The sequence below is a fragment of the Diadema antillarum genome, unplaced genomic scaffold (assembly GCF_040938485.1).
Source record: "Diadema antillarum isolate AM-2024a unplaced genomic scaffold, OU_Dant_1.0 scf00000035, whole genome shotgun sequence".
In the NCBI taxonomy this organism is placed as follows: Eukaryota; Metazoa; Echinodermata; class Echinoidea; order Diadematoida; family Diadematidae; genus Diadema; species Diadema antillarum.
The window spans coordinates 2,910,645-2,925,819 of NW_027270924.1; the positions used below are offsets into that span (position 1 = coordinate 2,910,645).

At 37.0% G+C, this 15,175-nt stretch overlaps 1 protein-coding gene across 1 annotated transcript in view; it reads left to right on the forward strand.

The window, feature by feature from the left end:
- The first annotated feature begins 5,652 nt into the window (after positions 1 to 5,652).
- The window catches only part of LOC139744660 (uncharacterized), a 134,163-nt gene continuing 124,640 nt past the window's right edge, over positions 5,653 to 15,175 (forward strand). Inside the window, exons 1-2 of the mRNA XM_071655089.1 lie at positions 5,653 to 5,768; positions 6,180 to 6,495. Of these exons, the coding sequence (XP_071511190.1) occupies positions 6,474 to 6,495 (22 nt within the window). The 5' untranslated portion in view covers positions 5,653 to 5,768; positions 6,180 to 6,473. The remainder of the gene's footprint in view (positions 5,769 to 6,179; positions 6,496 to 15,175) is intronic.

Genomic DNA, 15,175 nt, shown 5'->3' on the forward strand with positions numbered 1-15,175 from the left:
TTTGTTTCTCCCTTTTCAACAATTTAAAAGAAAATGTGGCAAGACGTCATTTTATGCGGCAATTTTGGCTACCATCTTTAAAGGACAAGTCCACCTTCATAGGCATGTGGCAGGGGCGGATCCAGGAATTCTGTAAAGGGGGAGGGGGCGCAAACAATATTTTTGGTGCTACTTCCGGGTTTCATCTCATTTTTCCTTTTTATTTCTTTTGTTTTAACAACAAATGAAGAGGTAGCGCGCACCCGGTGCAACCCCCTCTGGATTTGCCACTGTGTGAATCGGGTGAATGCAGCAATATTAGTAGAGAGCATCTGAAAGTTTGGGGAAAATCGGGCAATTCGTTCAAAAGTTAAGAATTACCAGTTTCAATTTTCACCAGGAATACAACTTCGCACTTTGAAATTTCAAATTCAATCAACATAAGAAGTTCCCATGCGTTTCTACGGGTCCTTTCTTGTTTCTCTCTGCAATATATTGGATTGCTGTATACATACAATTACATTTTAATTTCAAAGTTTCGTTTATTCAGTTTTAGTCTACTGTATTGTGTGAATAATCTCGTCTTCCACGTTCAAATTACAATATGTACTTCCTTACAGTGTTGATGTAACATTAAGGGAATGGCTATATCTCAAAATTTTGTCTACATTCAAATTTACATTTTGATTCCATTCCCATCTTCCCCGTGTCCATACCATAAGTTGCCACAGTCGGCTCAACTGTAGACCTGTTTCACCCAATGGTTTCGCCAGTGATATAGTCTTGCTAGTTGTCAAAAGCTTCGCCCTTGAATTCTGTCCGTATTCGAGATATTCATGTATACTCTTCTCTATAGCAGTGTTAGGGTCGTGTATGAATGTAATGTACATAATAAGTGATTCAAAGAAGAGTTATACGAGCTTTCATAGGCCCTATACAAGGCAAGTCTCATTTCAGAATACATTAAGTGTGCATATTCAAATAGATGAGTAACTACAAGGAATATGAGAAACAACGAAAAAGACTGTCCATATGTTGCAAATGTTTGCCTTATTGCTTATCGTGAATTTGAATTCCTTAACCTTCTTCTAACGCCCTTTTTACATGTTTATTTGAGAAACTCATGAAATTGTATGTTGATTAAATCAAATTGAATAAACCAGTTACTTTCTTGAATGCTGATCTCTGTGATCATTCAAAAATTCACTCGAACTTGAATGATCACATTTTAAATCTATTACTATTACTATTACTATTACTATTATTTATAGTGCGCTTTTCCCGCAAGGCCCAAAGCGCTTACAATCAATTCAAAACATGTACGACAGTATGTGTAATTGGATAAAATCGAAAACAGCTACGAACTAGTTGCTACTAAAAAGATGTGTTTTCAAGGCTTTTTTGAAAACACTGACTGATGGAGACTGTCTAACGGTAAGTGGTAAATTGGGTTACAGCTCGTTATTCCGAAGTTATTCCGAACGAAGATTCGTTATTGTGAACAAATCTTCGGAATAACGAACCTTCGGAATAACGCCACAAATGTTCGGATTAACGAACCCTTTTTCATTTTCGGTAACGTGGTATAACTTGTTCGGAATAACAGTGCTTCGGAATAACGAACAGCACCCGGTAAATCGTTCCAGTGCTTTGAAGCAGACACAGTAAATGTCCTATCACCGATTAAGGTGCGAGTAACAGAGTATGTGAGACGAAGCGGATCACTAGATGACCTCAAATTTCTAGTAGGTGTATATAAAGTCAAACAGGCGTCTATATATTTCGGAGCTTGATTGTTGAGGATTTTATAGACAAACAAAACTAGTTTGAAAATTATCCGTTGCTTCAAAGGAAGCCAGTGCAACGACTTCAGAAGTGGCTGAGATGGGTAGTCCCTAGAAACCTGAAACACTAATCGGGCTGCCCAATTTTGAAGTCGCTGCACACGATCCAATTGAGTTGAAGGAATGGAAGAGAGAAGCCCGTTACAATAATCTATACGGGATAGAACTAAAGAACGCACTGCGATATGACATGCAGATTGATCAATAAATCTCCTAATTCTAGCAATATTTCTTAAATAAAACGTAACAGTACTACAAATTTGAGAAATATGTTGAGACATTAACATTCGACGATCAAAAATAACACCAAGATTTCTTATTGTTTCTGAGGGGCTAATTAGTGTGCAACCAACATTGAGCTGAATGTTTGGAAGACCGCGCAGATTGTGGGCTGAAGCCGCAACAAAAAACTCAGTCTTCGAATCATTCAGTTTCAACTTATTTGCTACCATCCATTTCTTAATATCTAAAATACACGTTTGAAGTTTAGTAATGGTATTACAAGAAGCTCCTACAATCTTCGGGTCATAAGAAATATATAACTGTATGTCATCAGCATAAAGATGGCAATTAACATCGTGATGTTGGGCTATCTCGCCAACTGGAAGAGTATAAATTGAGTATCCTATGGGTCCTACTATTGATCCCTGGGGAAGTCCAAACTCTAACATTGTGGGGTTTGACAAATTGCCGGCAATGTCAACTTGAGAAGACCATCCCAAAAGGTATGAAACCAGGACAAGACTGTTGACCTAACACCTGTTCGTTTATATAAACGGGAAAGAAAAAAATTGATGGTCAATCGTGTCAAATGCGGCTGACAGATCTAAAAGTACAGCAAAAACAACCTTGTTTGAATCAATGGCAAACATAATATTATTTTTCACTTTTACTAAAGCTGACTCAGTACTGTGCCGAGACCTGTAAGCAGATTGAAAAGAATCAAAAAGATTATTAGACTCAATGTGATGAACTAACTGTTTACAAACTGCTTTCTCGATAAGTTTACCTAGAAATGTTAAATTTAACACTGGTCTATAATTTTTAAGTTCGTTTTGGTCCAGGCTGGGTTTCTTCAAAAGTGGTTTTACTATTGCCGATTGTGCTCCTTTGGGAAAAACACCTGTGGAAAGAGATTGATTGACTATATTTGTAAGCAATGGTAATACATGATTGAGGTTCTCTTTCAGGAGCCATGTTGGAATGGGATCAAGTTGACAAGATTTAGTAGCAGATGACATAATGATTCTGGACAAATCTGATTGTGTAAGCAACTGAAAATTCTCAAAAAGAGGAATATTTACGTTTACAGTATCACAAAACTGGTTTACAGTTATTCTGTTGCACGCATCTACTTCATCTCTAATTTTTCTTATCTTTCCGACAAAAAAACAAAGAAAATTGATTAGCTAATATGGATGCAGAATCATACAAGGGGAGATGACTTGCTTTCTTATTCAAAAGTGAGTGGATAATGCGATATACCTCCTTGACAGTGCATGAACTCAACTTGTCTTTCAAAAATTTCTCTTTAGAGACATTAATAACCCGACATGCATTTCTGTTTGCTGCAATGAACAGTTTACGATCTGAATCAAGTCTTGTTTTCCGCCATTTTCGTTCTGCTTTACGACGAAGTTGGCGAGCTACAAGTGTGGACTCATTAAACCAAGGCATACGTGATTTCAAAGGGCGAGATTTTGTCTCAGATGGAGCATAGGTATCGAGTACCTTAGTAACTCCAGAAACATACCAATCAAACAAGGACTCGCTATCTAATCCTGCGGGTTGAGACGACACTAAATCCTGCAAAGCATTAGCAAATTGAACTTTATCAATTATTTGCGATAATTGCGTAATGAAGAAGTAATAGAAATTAACTCTGATTTCTGTTTAGCCAGTGAGAAACGGATCATATGATGATCAGAGATACATGTTTCAACTGTATTACAATCTGATATTACTAAATCATCTCGGGTAAAAACTAAATCTAAGGTGTGACCCAGATTACGAGTTGGACCTTGGACGTGTTGGATAAGCCCAGCAGATGCTATACTATTATTCATATGGAGCACATCGCTTTTAGACATGTCTTCCCAATGGATATTGAAGTCTCCTAATAACACCAATTTCCCCGGATACAAGGATATCTCACTTACAAATTCATCGAATTCGTTCAGAAACTTAGAAGATGTGAGTCTATTTACTGAAGAGGGTGGTGGTCTATCACAATGAAAAAATTGACCGAACATGACAAATCAGTAATGTGTGCATACTCAAAAGTGGAAAAAGACAGAACAGAATTTTTCATCATCAACTTAAGAGTAGACTTGTACAATACACCAATTCCACCCCCACGTGTACTTGTATTTCGTGGTGAATTTATAAAAGAATACCCTCTAGGAGTCAACTCCCCAATTATCACATCGTCCTTGGAGTTAAGCCAGGTTTCCGTGATAAACATGATATCGAAGTCATGTTCGTGAACATATTCAGCAATGCATATAGTTTTGTTTCTGACAGAATGTGCATTCCATAAACAGACATTACAATTGGACTCTGCAAAAGAATTACTTAAATTTGGCACAACTTTAAGATTGTCGACGTTCATCCCTCTCAGTTTCTTGTAGGTCAGTTTCCTACTTGATGAGGTGATCACTGGTATATGTGACGATGAAGGGGCACTTAGAATTGTGCTCACTCGTGTCCGTGGTGCTCACTCATGTCCGTGAAATCGAATGCAAATCTGATGAAATAAGGCGGGAAAACCTATATTATCCCCCTGCCTTCTGAAAGAGGCAAGTCAAGTGGTCTTTTTAATGATGCGAGAAAAGTGAAAATATGTTGAAATGTCTTTATATTTTCTTAACATTGTTCTATACATGTAACATCACTAGCTGTAATTGTCTTCTCACCCTGTAGTGACAGAGCAGAAACTTAAAAAATTCAAAACTTTTGAACTGACTGTCCGATTTCCCCCAAACTTTCACTGATATGCTGTACTGCATGCATTCACTCAATCCTCATGAAGGTGGATTTGTCCTTTGATATTTCAAAGCCCTCAATTGTAAAAGAGCTTTATCATCCAGATTTGAATCCAGCACTCACAAAAGAAAAAAGCAAAACAGGCGGGTTCAGCTTCTTGCACCAATACTATCAAACATTTAAAATGATATATAATGCACAGGCCAAAGAGATAGATAGATAGATAGAGAGAGAGAGAGAGAGAGAGAGGAGAAAAAGAGATAATGCTTTGTGACTTTGTTAAGGGTCGAAAGTAGTTTTCCACCCTCAAGAGTTTTGCTTATCACTTTGGTTTACATATTTCGTGTTCAAAACATGCATCATAGTACAGCACAATTCTTTATGGAGTCATTCAGTCGTTGTTGGAAGCACTTATCCAGTATAAATGTAGTCCGAAAGTATCTCATGAAAGTCTGTAACTATCACAGAAATATGATAATAGATCTATGATAGTAACATGACAATACAATATCTCAAACGATAGCGTGGGCGTTATATTACTGAAACTATAATGATTGGCATTATCGAGTGGCTGTATGCTGTGGATCCTCCTGTATCGCTTCCTTGAAAGCCCAGGCAACTTTATGAGATGATTACAATTTCATTATGATCGAACGTATTCTTATCATGCGCACTCAGACTTTTTAATACTCCAACGTCATCAATCAGTACCATCAACTGCAATTATCGTTCATTCCTATTCCACGTACCGGTTGCATGTAGGGTTTCAAGGGAACATTACACCGACTTTCAGTCTTTTGAATAACAGCGTGCTGGTATTTCGGAGTTATCTGCAGTGGCTGTGCTATGATTCCCCCTTTTTCGCGATGGAGGAAAGAATGATATTCCTGGTATGGATTTCTGCTCATTTCACGTTTTGCAATCCTTCTATGAAGTCCTCAGCATTGGGAACTAATACATGTAGGTATACCTTTCAATTTTCTTTCCATCATTGACATACCTCGCACATTTCTCTCTTTCTCAGTTCTTATTGCATGTCAGTCTTTACACAAGAATGGAATGTTATATCAGATATGCTTGAACCTCTGTTCTAACAATTCCCACGAGTAATTAGGTTCTATTAAGTTAACCTTTATCATTTTTTTTATCTGCTACGCTTTTGAAAGAAAAACATTATATGACTTATTAAATAATGAAGACGAATGCGTTCAAAGAATTTGGTAAGAAATAGTACATGATTCGGTGCTTTAAATCATGTCACCGAACTGACATCAGCTCGAATACTTTTGGAATGTTTCATTGTTCCTTTAATTACTATTCTCATAATTCATTGATTTACGTGAACCCTTTGTTATCCTTATCATCACGCAGATTTCAGTCTAAATTGTTCGGGGATTCCAGAACGGGAGATATGGTGTGACCGAACCTGCGCCGACAACCGTGATAGTTGGGTTCTGCAGGCACCCCGTGGAAGGAGAATCCTCTATACCCTCAAATTAATCAACAATGTAGTGGTGGTATTCAACAGAATTGATGAAATAGCAAACAAGAAATCTCGGAATCTGATAGTGAAAGACTCAGAGTATTCTCCCTCTTTATCACTCACCCATCAGACGAAGCTACAGTTTATAATATTGTCTATATGTCTACCCTGTGAGATTCAACATGAGCGTGAAGTGTTACGAAGGTAAGTGTAGTTTCCACATCATGAACACAACTGTTCACTGACTATTACTTACTCCAACACTTGTTTTCCCTCCGTTATTCGAAACCTGATGTTTCAATCTGCATGACAGAACATAAGATCTATATAGGGATGAGTTGACAATAATTGTAAAAAAGACGTGTGGTTTAATCATCGTGTTTTTAAAAGAGTGAAACATGAAAATCTACAGCGAGGACGCACTCCGTTGACACACATTACTATTAGAAACAATAAATTATTCAAGTCTTAAAACGTAAAAGACGCGATGAAAAAGTGACATAAAATAGAAGTAAAGTGAAAGTATACAAAGTAATTGAATGCCGTGTCATATGCCTCATTTTCATCGAAGCCATACTGCAATGTATCAAAATGTCATTTTATGTACAGTATACAAATATTCAGTGATTGACAAACAATTATATATACAGGACAGAAATACTGGAACGATCTCCCAATACAAATTAAGACACAATTTATTGAATTATTACATTTGCGTAAGTCCATTGAAATTTCTCTCTATCTTGTTTATGCGGGTTTTGCTGCTGTGCTTGGTTGTTGTCATTCAAATCAGTTGAGTCTAGCTGTTTGCGCTCTTTAATTCCTCCACATTAGTATACTTCTTCCTAATGTACAGACTTTGGAACTCGTTAACAGCTGGCTTTGTTGTACCAAGGAGGTTTTATACATTGGAGTTCCAACTGGCTGTGATTATTCAAACAGTTGTCAGATTTCTATTGATGTACAAAGGAATTCCACAGGTGCACTTGTGCCTTTGATGATCGATGTTCCTTGCCGCCGTCTTGCTCAGCATTCTGAAGATTAATTTTGAACGTTATCACAATTTTGGCCATATTTTGCTTATCTATTTATTAAATGAAATGAAATTTCAATTAATGATAAAGCATGTAAAACAAAAGACATTTCCGTCCAGAAATTTGCGCAAAAGTGTAAATCTGAGCTGTATCATGTGAAAATGTTTAAAACTGTACCATCCTGGAAAGCTGGTTTTATCACTTTTCCGCTTAGTTTCCACAAATGAAACTAATATGGAATAATCTTCAAGTATAATTCTTTATTGATAGATATATCAGATTAGTGCCCGCATATGCCCAGTCGAGTAATTTTCATATTCATTTCAGCATTTTTTGCTCAATTTCTATTCGCGCATCCTCATGTCTGTACCACATACCTTTTATAAGAAGGGATAGCGAAAAGTAATTACCATCACAAAGAAATATCTTCCTTTGAAAGTGGCTAGTAATTATGCAATGAGACACAAGTCACTTGTCTTCCTATCTGCGCGGCAGATCCTGTTTTGCACATGCTTCAAATATTTTTGAGCGGCGGGTTCGAACATCTAGCAAAGGAAATAAGACGGCTGTGACTAAATTCTCTAGAACCTCCTTGGTTGTACTCACGGCAGCTGGTAAATCTTTTGTTAGTACATGCAAGGAGGTTCTAGAGAATGGAGTCACAACCGTCTTATTTCCTTTGCTAGATGTTCGAACCCGCCGCTCAAAAATATTTGAAGCATGTGCAAAACAGGATCTGCCGCGCAGATGCCGAAGACAATTGACTCGTGTCTCATTGCATAATCACCAGCCACTTTCAAAGGAAGATATGTCTTTGTGTTGGTAATTACTTTTCGCTATCTCTTCTTATAAAAGGTAGGTGGTACAGACACGAGGATGCGCGAATAGAAATGGAGCAAAAAATGTTGAAATAAAGATGAAAATTACTCGACTGGGCATACCCGGGCACTAATTTGATATACCTATCAATAAAGAATTATACTTGAAGATTATTCCATATTAGTTTCATTTGTGGAAATTATGCGGAAAAGTGATAAAACCAGCTTTCCAGGATGCTACAGTTTTAAACATTTTCATATGATACAGCTCTGATTTACACTTTTGCACAAATTTCTGGAAGGGATTGACTTTTGTTTTACATGCTTTATCATTAAGTGAAATTTCATTTCATTTGATAAATAAATAAGCAAAATATGACCAACATTATGATAACGTTCAAAATGAATCTTCAGATTGCTCAGCAAGACGGCGGCTTGAAACATCGATCATCAAAGGCACAAGTGCACCTGTCATGCCTGTGGAATTCCTTTGTACATCAATAGAAATCTGACAACTGTTTGAATAATTACACCAGTTGGAACTCCAATGTATAAAACCTCCTTGGTACATGCATGTTCTCTCTCCCTTATAAAGGCTTCCCATGTCTCTTCTGAGGACCCACATGTCGAGTGTTTGCAGTATTGTTCAAATCGTATTATCACACCATATTGTTAACATCCCTAAAACAACTGCTCATATACGTCTGCAGAATGTGGTTATTTGTTTGTTTTCGCTATATGTATTTGAGAAAAATCTTTTATTTCCCAGATATCCTTGCCTTTCAGTTTTGTTTTCTATATTTTGGTGCTATGTTGCACCCGTGCTCCTTATGTGTTTTTGTACCCTCTGTTCAGAATTTGGGACCTACGCTTAACAAGCTTGCTTTTAAGTAGGTTCCATCATTTTTCTCTAGCATTTATACAGAGAGCCAAATTTACGAAGAGTGACAGCCATGTTTTTTTAATGATTATGTTTACAATAATTTACTGTGCATCCTAGCTGGATAATTTTATTCACTTTATTTTATTATATTAGATGTACATTCCTACATTGAGAAATATGAAAATGAATTGAATTAAATTAAATTGAATTATTTCATCATGGGATTGTTATGGCTCAGGGGAGAGAAACATGCGAAATATAATTTGCGACAGTAATTTGTCCTGGAAGATACTCGATGGCAATTGCAATGCAGAGTATCGGCACATTTGCCATTTCATTATTTCAAGTTTGAATACTTCGTTTGTAGATATCCTTGCCATTATTCTTAAAAAACAAAACAAAACAAAACAAATGCAAAACAGAAAGAGTTTATTAATGTCGTTGTACACGTGTTGTGTCGTTGCCCATGAGTGTTTCGAAAATCAATTCACATAATAGCCATCATTCTGTATCCGTATCTGTCATAATGTATTATTGTACTGTATATTGTACTCAAATTGGTGCAAATGTTTATTCCAGTACCGGATGAACAGAAAGCCGTCAAGTAGGCTTACCGACTATTAGTTAATAGATTGATATCTCGATATTCGCTAATAATCTCTAGAATAATAAGCGTTATCATTGATCTTTAGGTCACTATGAATTGTATTTATGGATTCTATTGATGCCAGTTGACTCACGAAAGTTTATTTTGTTTCGTCATATTGTTCCCAAATAATGTGGGGAGGAGAATTAAAGCAGAGTGCGATCTGCATTAAAAACAACGACAAAAAATTATAAATCGCATTGCTTCTTCTGTTCCTTTTGAGAAACTGTTAAGGGGAAACTATAGTGTATAACTCGAAGAAGGATTTAGACCATAATTCTGATAATCGCCTTCACCTCGAATGAGCTACGACGTGAATTATTAGGTGATACGCTATCAGCGTATCACCTATTGTGATTGTCAAAATCTCTTTATTAGGTGATACGCTATCAGCGTATCACCTATTGTGATTGTCAAAATCTCTCTTTATTTTTTAGGTGATACGCTATCAGCGTATCACCTATTGTGATTGTCAAAATCTCTCTTTATTTTTTTTTATTCTTCTTTCTTTCTGGACAATTTTGTGTCGTCAATATCTCAACAATGACATTACGGAATGACATGAAATTTTCAGTCAACATGTCTCATAACAATATCTAGCCACAATAAGGTTTTCATGACAGTAACATATCTATGACGTCATCTAGGCGCCATTTTGTGATTTTCGGACCTTGTCACATGATCGATCATAACTTCATAACTAGATGTCATTTCTGCATCATTTTCGGTGGACATAAAGTTCAGGTCACGCTCTATCTTACTTTTTAACGCTAGTTACCCAGGTCTTCATTACGCGCGCCTACGCGCGCGTCAAAATTTTAAAAGGCTCAAAACGACTTCCCAATGGGAAATCTCGAAGTTTCAGACAATTTTAAGCGTTTCAAACATTTTCTCGCGTGCGCGTCCGTCCGCGCAATTTCACGCGCAGAGGGCGTAACCAACATGAAAATGCAATTTTTTTGACTGATTTGGATTCCTGATACTTTGAGTAACAATATCCACTGATTTCCGATCGATGTTGACCTATAACAAAGGAATGCACTGGCGTCAAAGTTGAAATTCCGCGCGCGCGTCTTTCTGCAAATATAGTGAAAAAACATGTCTTTGTTTATTTCGCCATAGCTCTTTAAATCGTCCGTTGACCCGATATTTCTATTGCATATTACAAAAGCATATGAATTGTAAATAACATTCCTAGTATCAATATTGCCAGGAAAACGCGATGAAGTGATCATATCGTCATTTTGAATAAAAAAAGTGGAATTGATTTTTTTGAGGTACTGTTTCTGACATTCATTTGCTCGTATCTCTGTTGTTTAAGCTCAATATTATCCCAAATTCACATATGTTGTCCTTTAAACATTTGCCTTTCAAGTCCATGTCATGGTTTTGAAATTTGATGACGTCATCATACTTTAAATTGTGATTAAAAGTAAAGATGCAAAATCGGACAAGTTTACGTGTTATGTCTATGGGAGGTGATTTTTTTTAAAAGCATGCATTGACTTAACAACGTTTAAGCACCTTTATCTCAGCTGATTTTGCTTCATTTCCTCTGAAACTTTAGTATGTTGTAGCTGAGACAATAAGCTGCAGTAATCATGCATTTTATTCTTTGAAATCTCCTCATCAGATTGACAATTTTGCAGTTTAAAACTGAAAATGAAAATGGAATGTGGACAAAACGATTCCTCATGTATCTTTCATATACATAAGTTTACGTTCCCCATATTTTCTCGTCGAGACGTATGGCCGAGTGGTTAAAGGCGCCGTCTCAGAGACGTGAGGTTGCGGGTTCGAACCCCACAAGATCACGAAACAATTTTTTTTTATTTTACTTTTTTTTCTTCAATTTGTATTATATATTCGTCCATGTAGAAATCACGTTCGTATATAAACGCACCTATACACACACACAGACACACACACACGCCATATCCCTCTTTTTTGTGTGTTGGAGACCACATTGCTTCGACTGCAGCAACATTTTGCAGGTTGACTTTGTCAAACCGATCATAGTATGTAATGACGACGACTGAGGTGTTGTACTTTGAACAATTGTCTTTCAAGACGATGTCATTGTTTTGTAATTTGATGACGTCATTACACTGAAAATTGTGATTAAAGGCAAGGTATCAAAACCAGCCGATTATAGGTTTTATGTCTGCGGGACGTATTTTTCCCAAGTTGCCAGAAATGGCATAGCGACCTCAGTCGTTACATGGCCGCTTTTCCGTCTAGCAATGCAATAGATGTTCACACGGCCACGTTAGTTGAGTGGGCATTGACTTTCCCCCTGTTATATCTATACATTGTTTTTTTTTTTTTGTCTTACCATTTCCGTGGATGACCCGTGGCCGAGTGGTTACAGAAACGGTTTCGCATGCACGCTCAATATAACTTCAAGGTGCCTATATCACATTCTTTTCTTTGTCGATCACAGATGACTGTCATCTGATGACCACAAGCGTATCACCTAACTCGTCCTCAATGTGACGAGTTTTCATGTCTCGTTTTTATTCTTCTTTCTTTCTGGACAATTTTGTGTCGTCAATATCTCAACAATGACATTACGGAATGACATGAAATTTTCAGTCAACATGTCTCATAACAATATCTAGCCACAATAAGGTTTTCATGACAGTAACATATCTATGACGTCATCTAGGCGCCATTTTGTGATTTTCGGACCTTGTCACATGATCGATCATAACTTCATAACTAGATGTCATTTCTGCATCATTTTCGGTGGACATAAAGTTCAGGTCACGCTCTATCTTACTTTTTAACGCTAGTTACCCAGGTCTTCATTACGCGCGCCTACGCGCGCGTCAAAATTTTAAAAGGCTCAAAACGACTTCCCAATGGGAAATCTCGAAGTTTCAGACAATTTTAAGCGTTTCAAACATTTTCTCGCGTGCGCGTCCGTCCGCGCAATTTCACGCGCAGAGGGCGTAACCAACATGAAAATGCAATTTTTTTGACTGATTTGGATTCCTGATACTTTGAGTAACAATATCCACTGATTTCCGATCGATGTTGACCTATAACAAAGGAATGCACTGGCGTCAAAGTTGAAATTCCGCGCGCGCGTCTTTCTGCAAATATAGTGAAAAAACATGTCTTTGTTTATTTCGCCATAGCTCTTTAAATCGTCCGTTGACCCGATATTTCTATTGCATATTACAAAAGCATATGAATTGTAAATAACATTCCTAGTATCAATATTGCCAGGAAAACGCGATGAAGTGATCATATCGTCATTTTGAATAAAAAAAGTGGAATTGATTTTTTTGAGGTACTGTTTCTGACATTCATTTGCTCGTATCTCTGTTGTTTAAGCTCAATATTATCCCAAATTCACATATGTTGTCCTTTAAACATTTGCCTTTCAAGTCCATGTCATGGTTTTGAAATTTGATGACGTCATCATACTTTAAATTGTGATTAAAAGTAAAGATGCAAAATCGGACAAGTTTACGTGTTATGTCTATGGGAGGTGATTTTTTTTAAAAGCATGCATTGACTTAACAACGTTTAAGCACCTTTATCTCAGCTGATTTTGCTTCATTTCCTCTGAAACTTTAGTATGTTGTAGCTGAGACAATAAGCTGCAGTAATCATGCATTTTATTCTTTGAAATCTCCTCATCAGATTGACAATTTTGCAGTTTAAAACTGAAAATGAAAATGGAATGTGGACAAAACGATTCCTCATGTATCTTTCATATACATAAGTTTACGTTCCCCATATTTTCTCGTCGAGACGTATGGCCGAGTGGTTAAAGGCGCCGTCTCAGAGACGTGAGGTTGCGGGTTCGAACCCCACAAGATCACGAAACAATTTTTTTTTATTTTACTTTTTTTTCTTCAATTTGTATTATATATTCGTCCATGTAGAAATCACGTTCGTATATAAACGCACCTATACACACACACAGACACACACACACGCCATATCCCTCTTTTTTGTGTGTTGGAGACCACATTGCTTCGACTGCAGCAACATTTTGCAGGTTGACTTTGTCAAACCGATCATAGTATGTAATGACGACGACTGAGGTGTTGTACTTTGAACAATTGTCTTTCAAGACGATGTCATTGTTTTGTAATTTGATGACGTCATTACACTGAAAATTGTGATTAAAGGCAAGGTATCAAAACCAGCCGATTATAGGTTTTATGTCTGCGGGACGTATTTTTCCCAAGTTGCCAGAAATGGCATAGCGACCTCAGTCGTTACATGGCCGCTTTTCCGTCTAGCAATGCAATAGATGTTCACACGGCCACGTTAGTTGAGTGGGCATTGACTTTCCCCCTGTTATATCTATACATTGTTTTTTTTTTTTTGTCTTACCATTTCCGTGGATGACCCGTGGCCGAGTGGTTACAGAAACGGTTTCGCATGCACGCTCAATATAACTTCAAGGTGCCTATATCACATTCTTTTCTTTGTCGATCACAGATGACTGTCATCTGATGACCACAAGCGTATCACCTAACTCGTCCTCAATGTGACGAGTTTTCATGTCTCGTTTCTTTTTATTCTTCTTTCTTTCTGGACAATTTTGTGTCATCAATATCTCAAGAATGACATTACGGAATAACATGACATTTTCAGGGAACATGTCTCATGACAATATCTAGCCACAATAAGGTTTTCATGACAGTAACATATCTATGACGTCGTCTAGGCGCCATTTTGTGATTTTTGGACCATGTTACATGATCGATCATAACTTCATAACTAAAGGTCATTTCTGTATCATTTTTTGTGGACATAAAGTTCAGGTCACGTTCTATCTTACTTCTTTTGATGCTAATTACCTAGGACATCATTAAGTGCGCGTAAGCGCGCGTCAAAATTTTAAAAGGCTCAAAACAACTTTCCAATGGGAAATCTCGAAGTTTCAGACAATTTTATGCGTTTCAAACAATTTTGCGCGTGCGCGTCCGTCCGCGCATTTTCGCGCGCACAGCGCGTCAGCAACATGAAAATACACTTTTTTTGACAGATTTGGATTCCTGATACTTTGAGCAACAATATCCATTGATTTCTAATCGATTCCTACAAATAACAAAGCAATGCACTTGCGTCAAAGTTCAAATTTCGCCTGCGCGTCTATGTGCAAATATAGTGAAAAAACATGTCTTTGTTTATTTCGCCATAGCTCTTTAAAACGTCAGGTGACCCTATGTTTTTATTGCATATTACAAAAGCATATAAATTGGACTTGACGTTTCAAGTATCATTATTTCCATAATTACATTATGACGTCATCATATCGTCATCTGAAATCAAAAAAGTGGAATTAATTTTTTTGAGGTACTGTTTCTGACATTCATTTGCTCGTATCTCTGTTGTTTAAGCTCAATATTATCCCAAATTCAGATATGTTGTACTTTGAACATTTGCCTTTCAAGTCCATGTCATGGTTTTGAAATTTGATGACGTCATCATGCTTTAAATTGTGTTTAAAGGTAAAGACGCAAAATCGGACAAG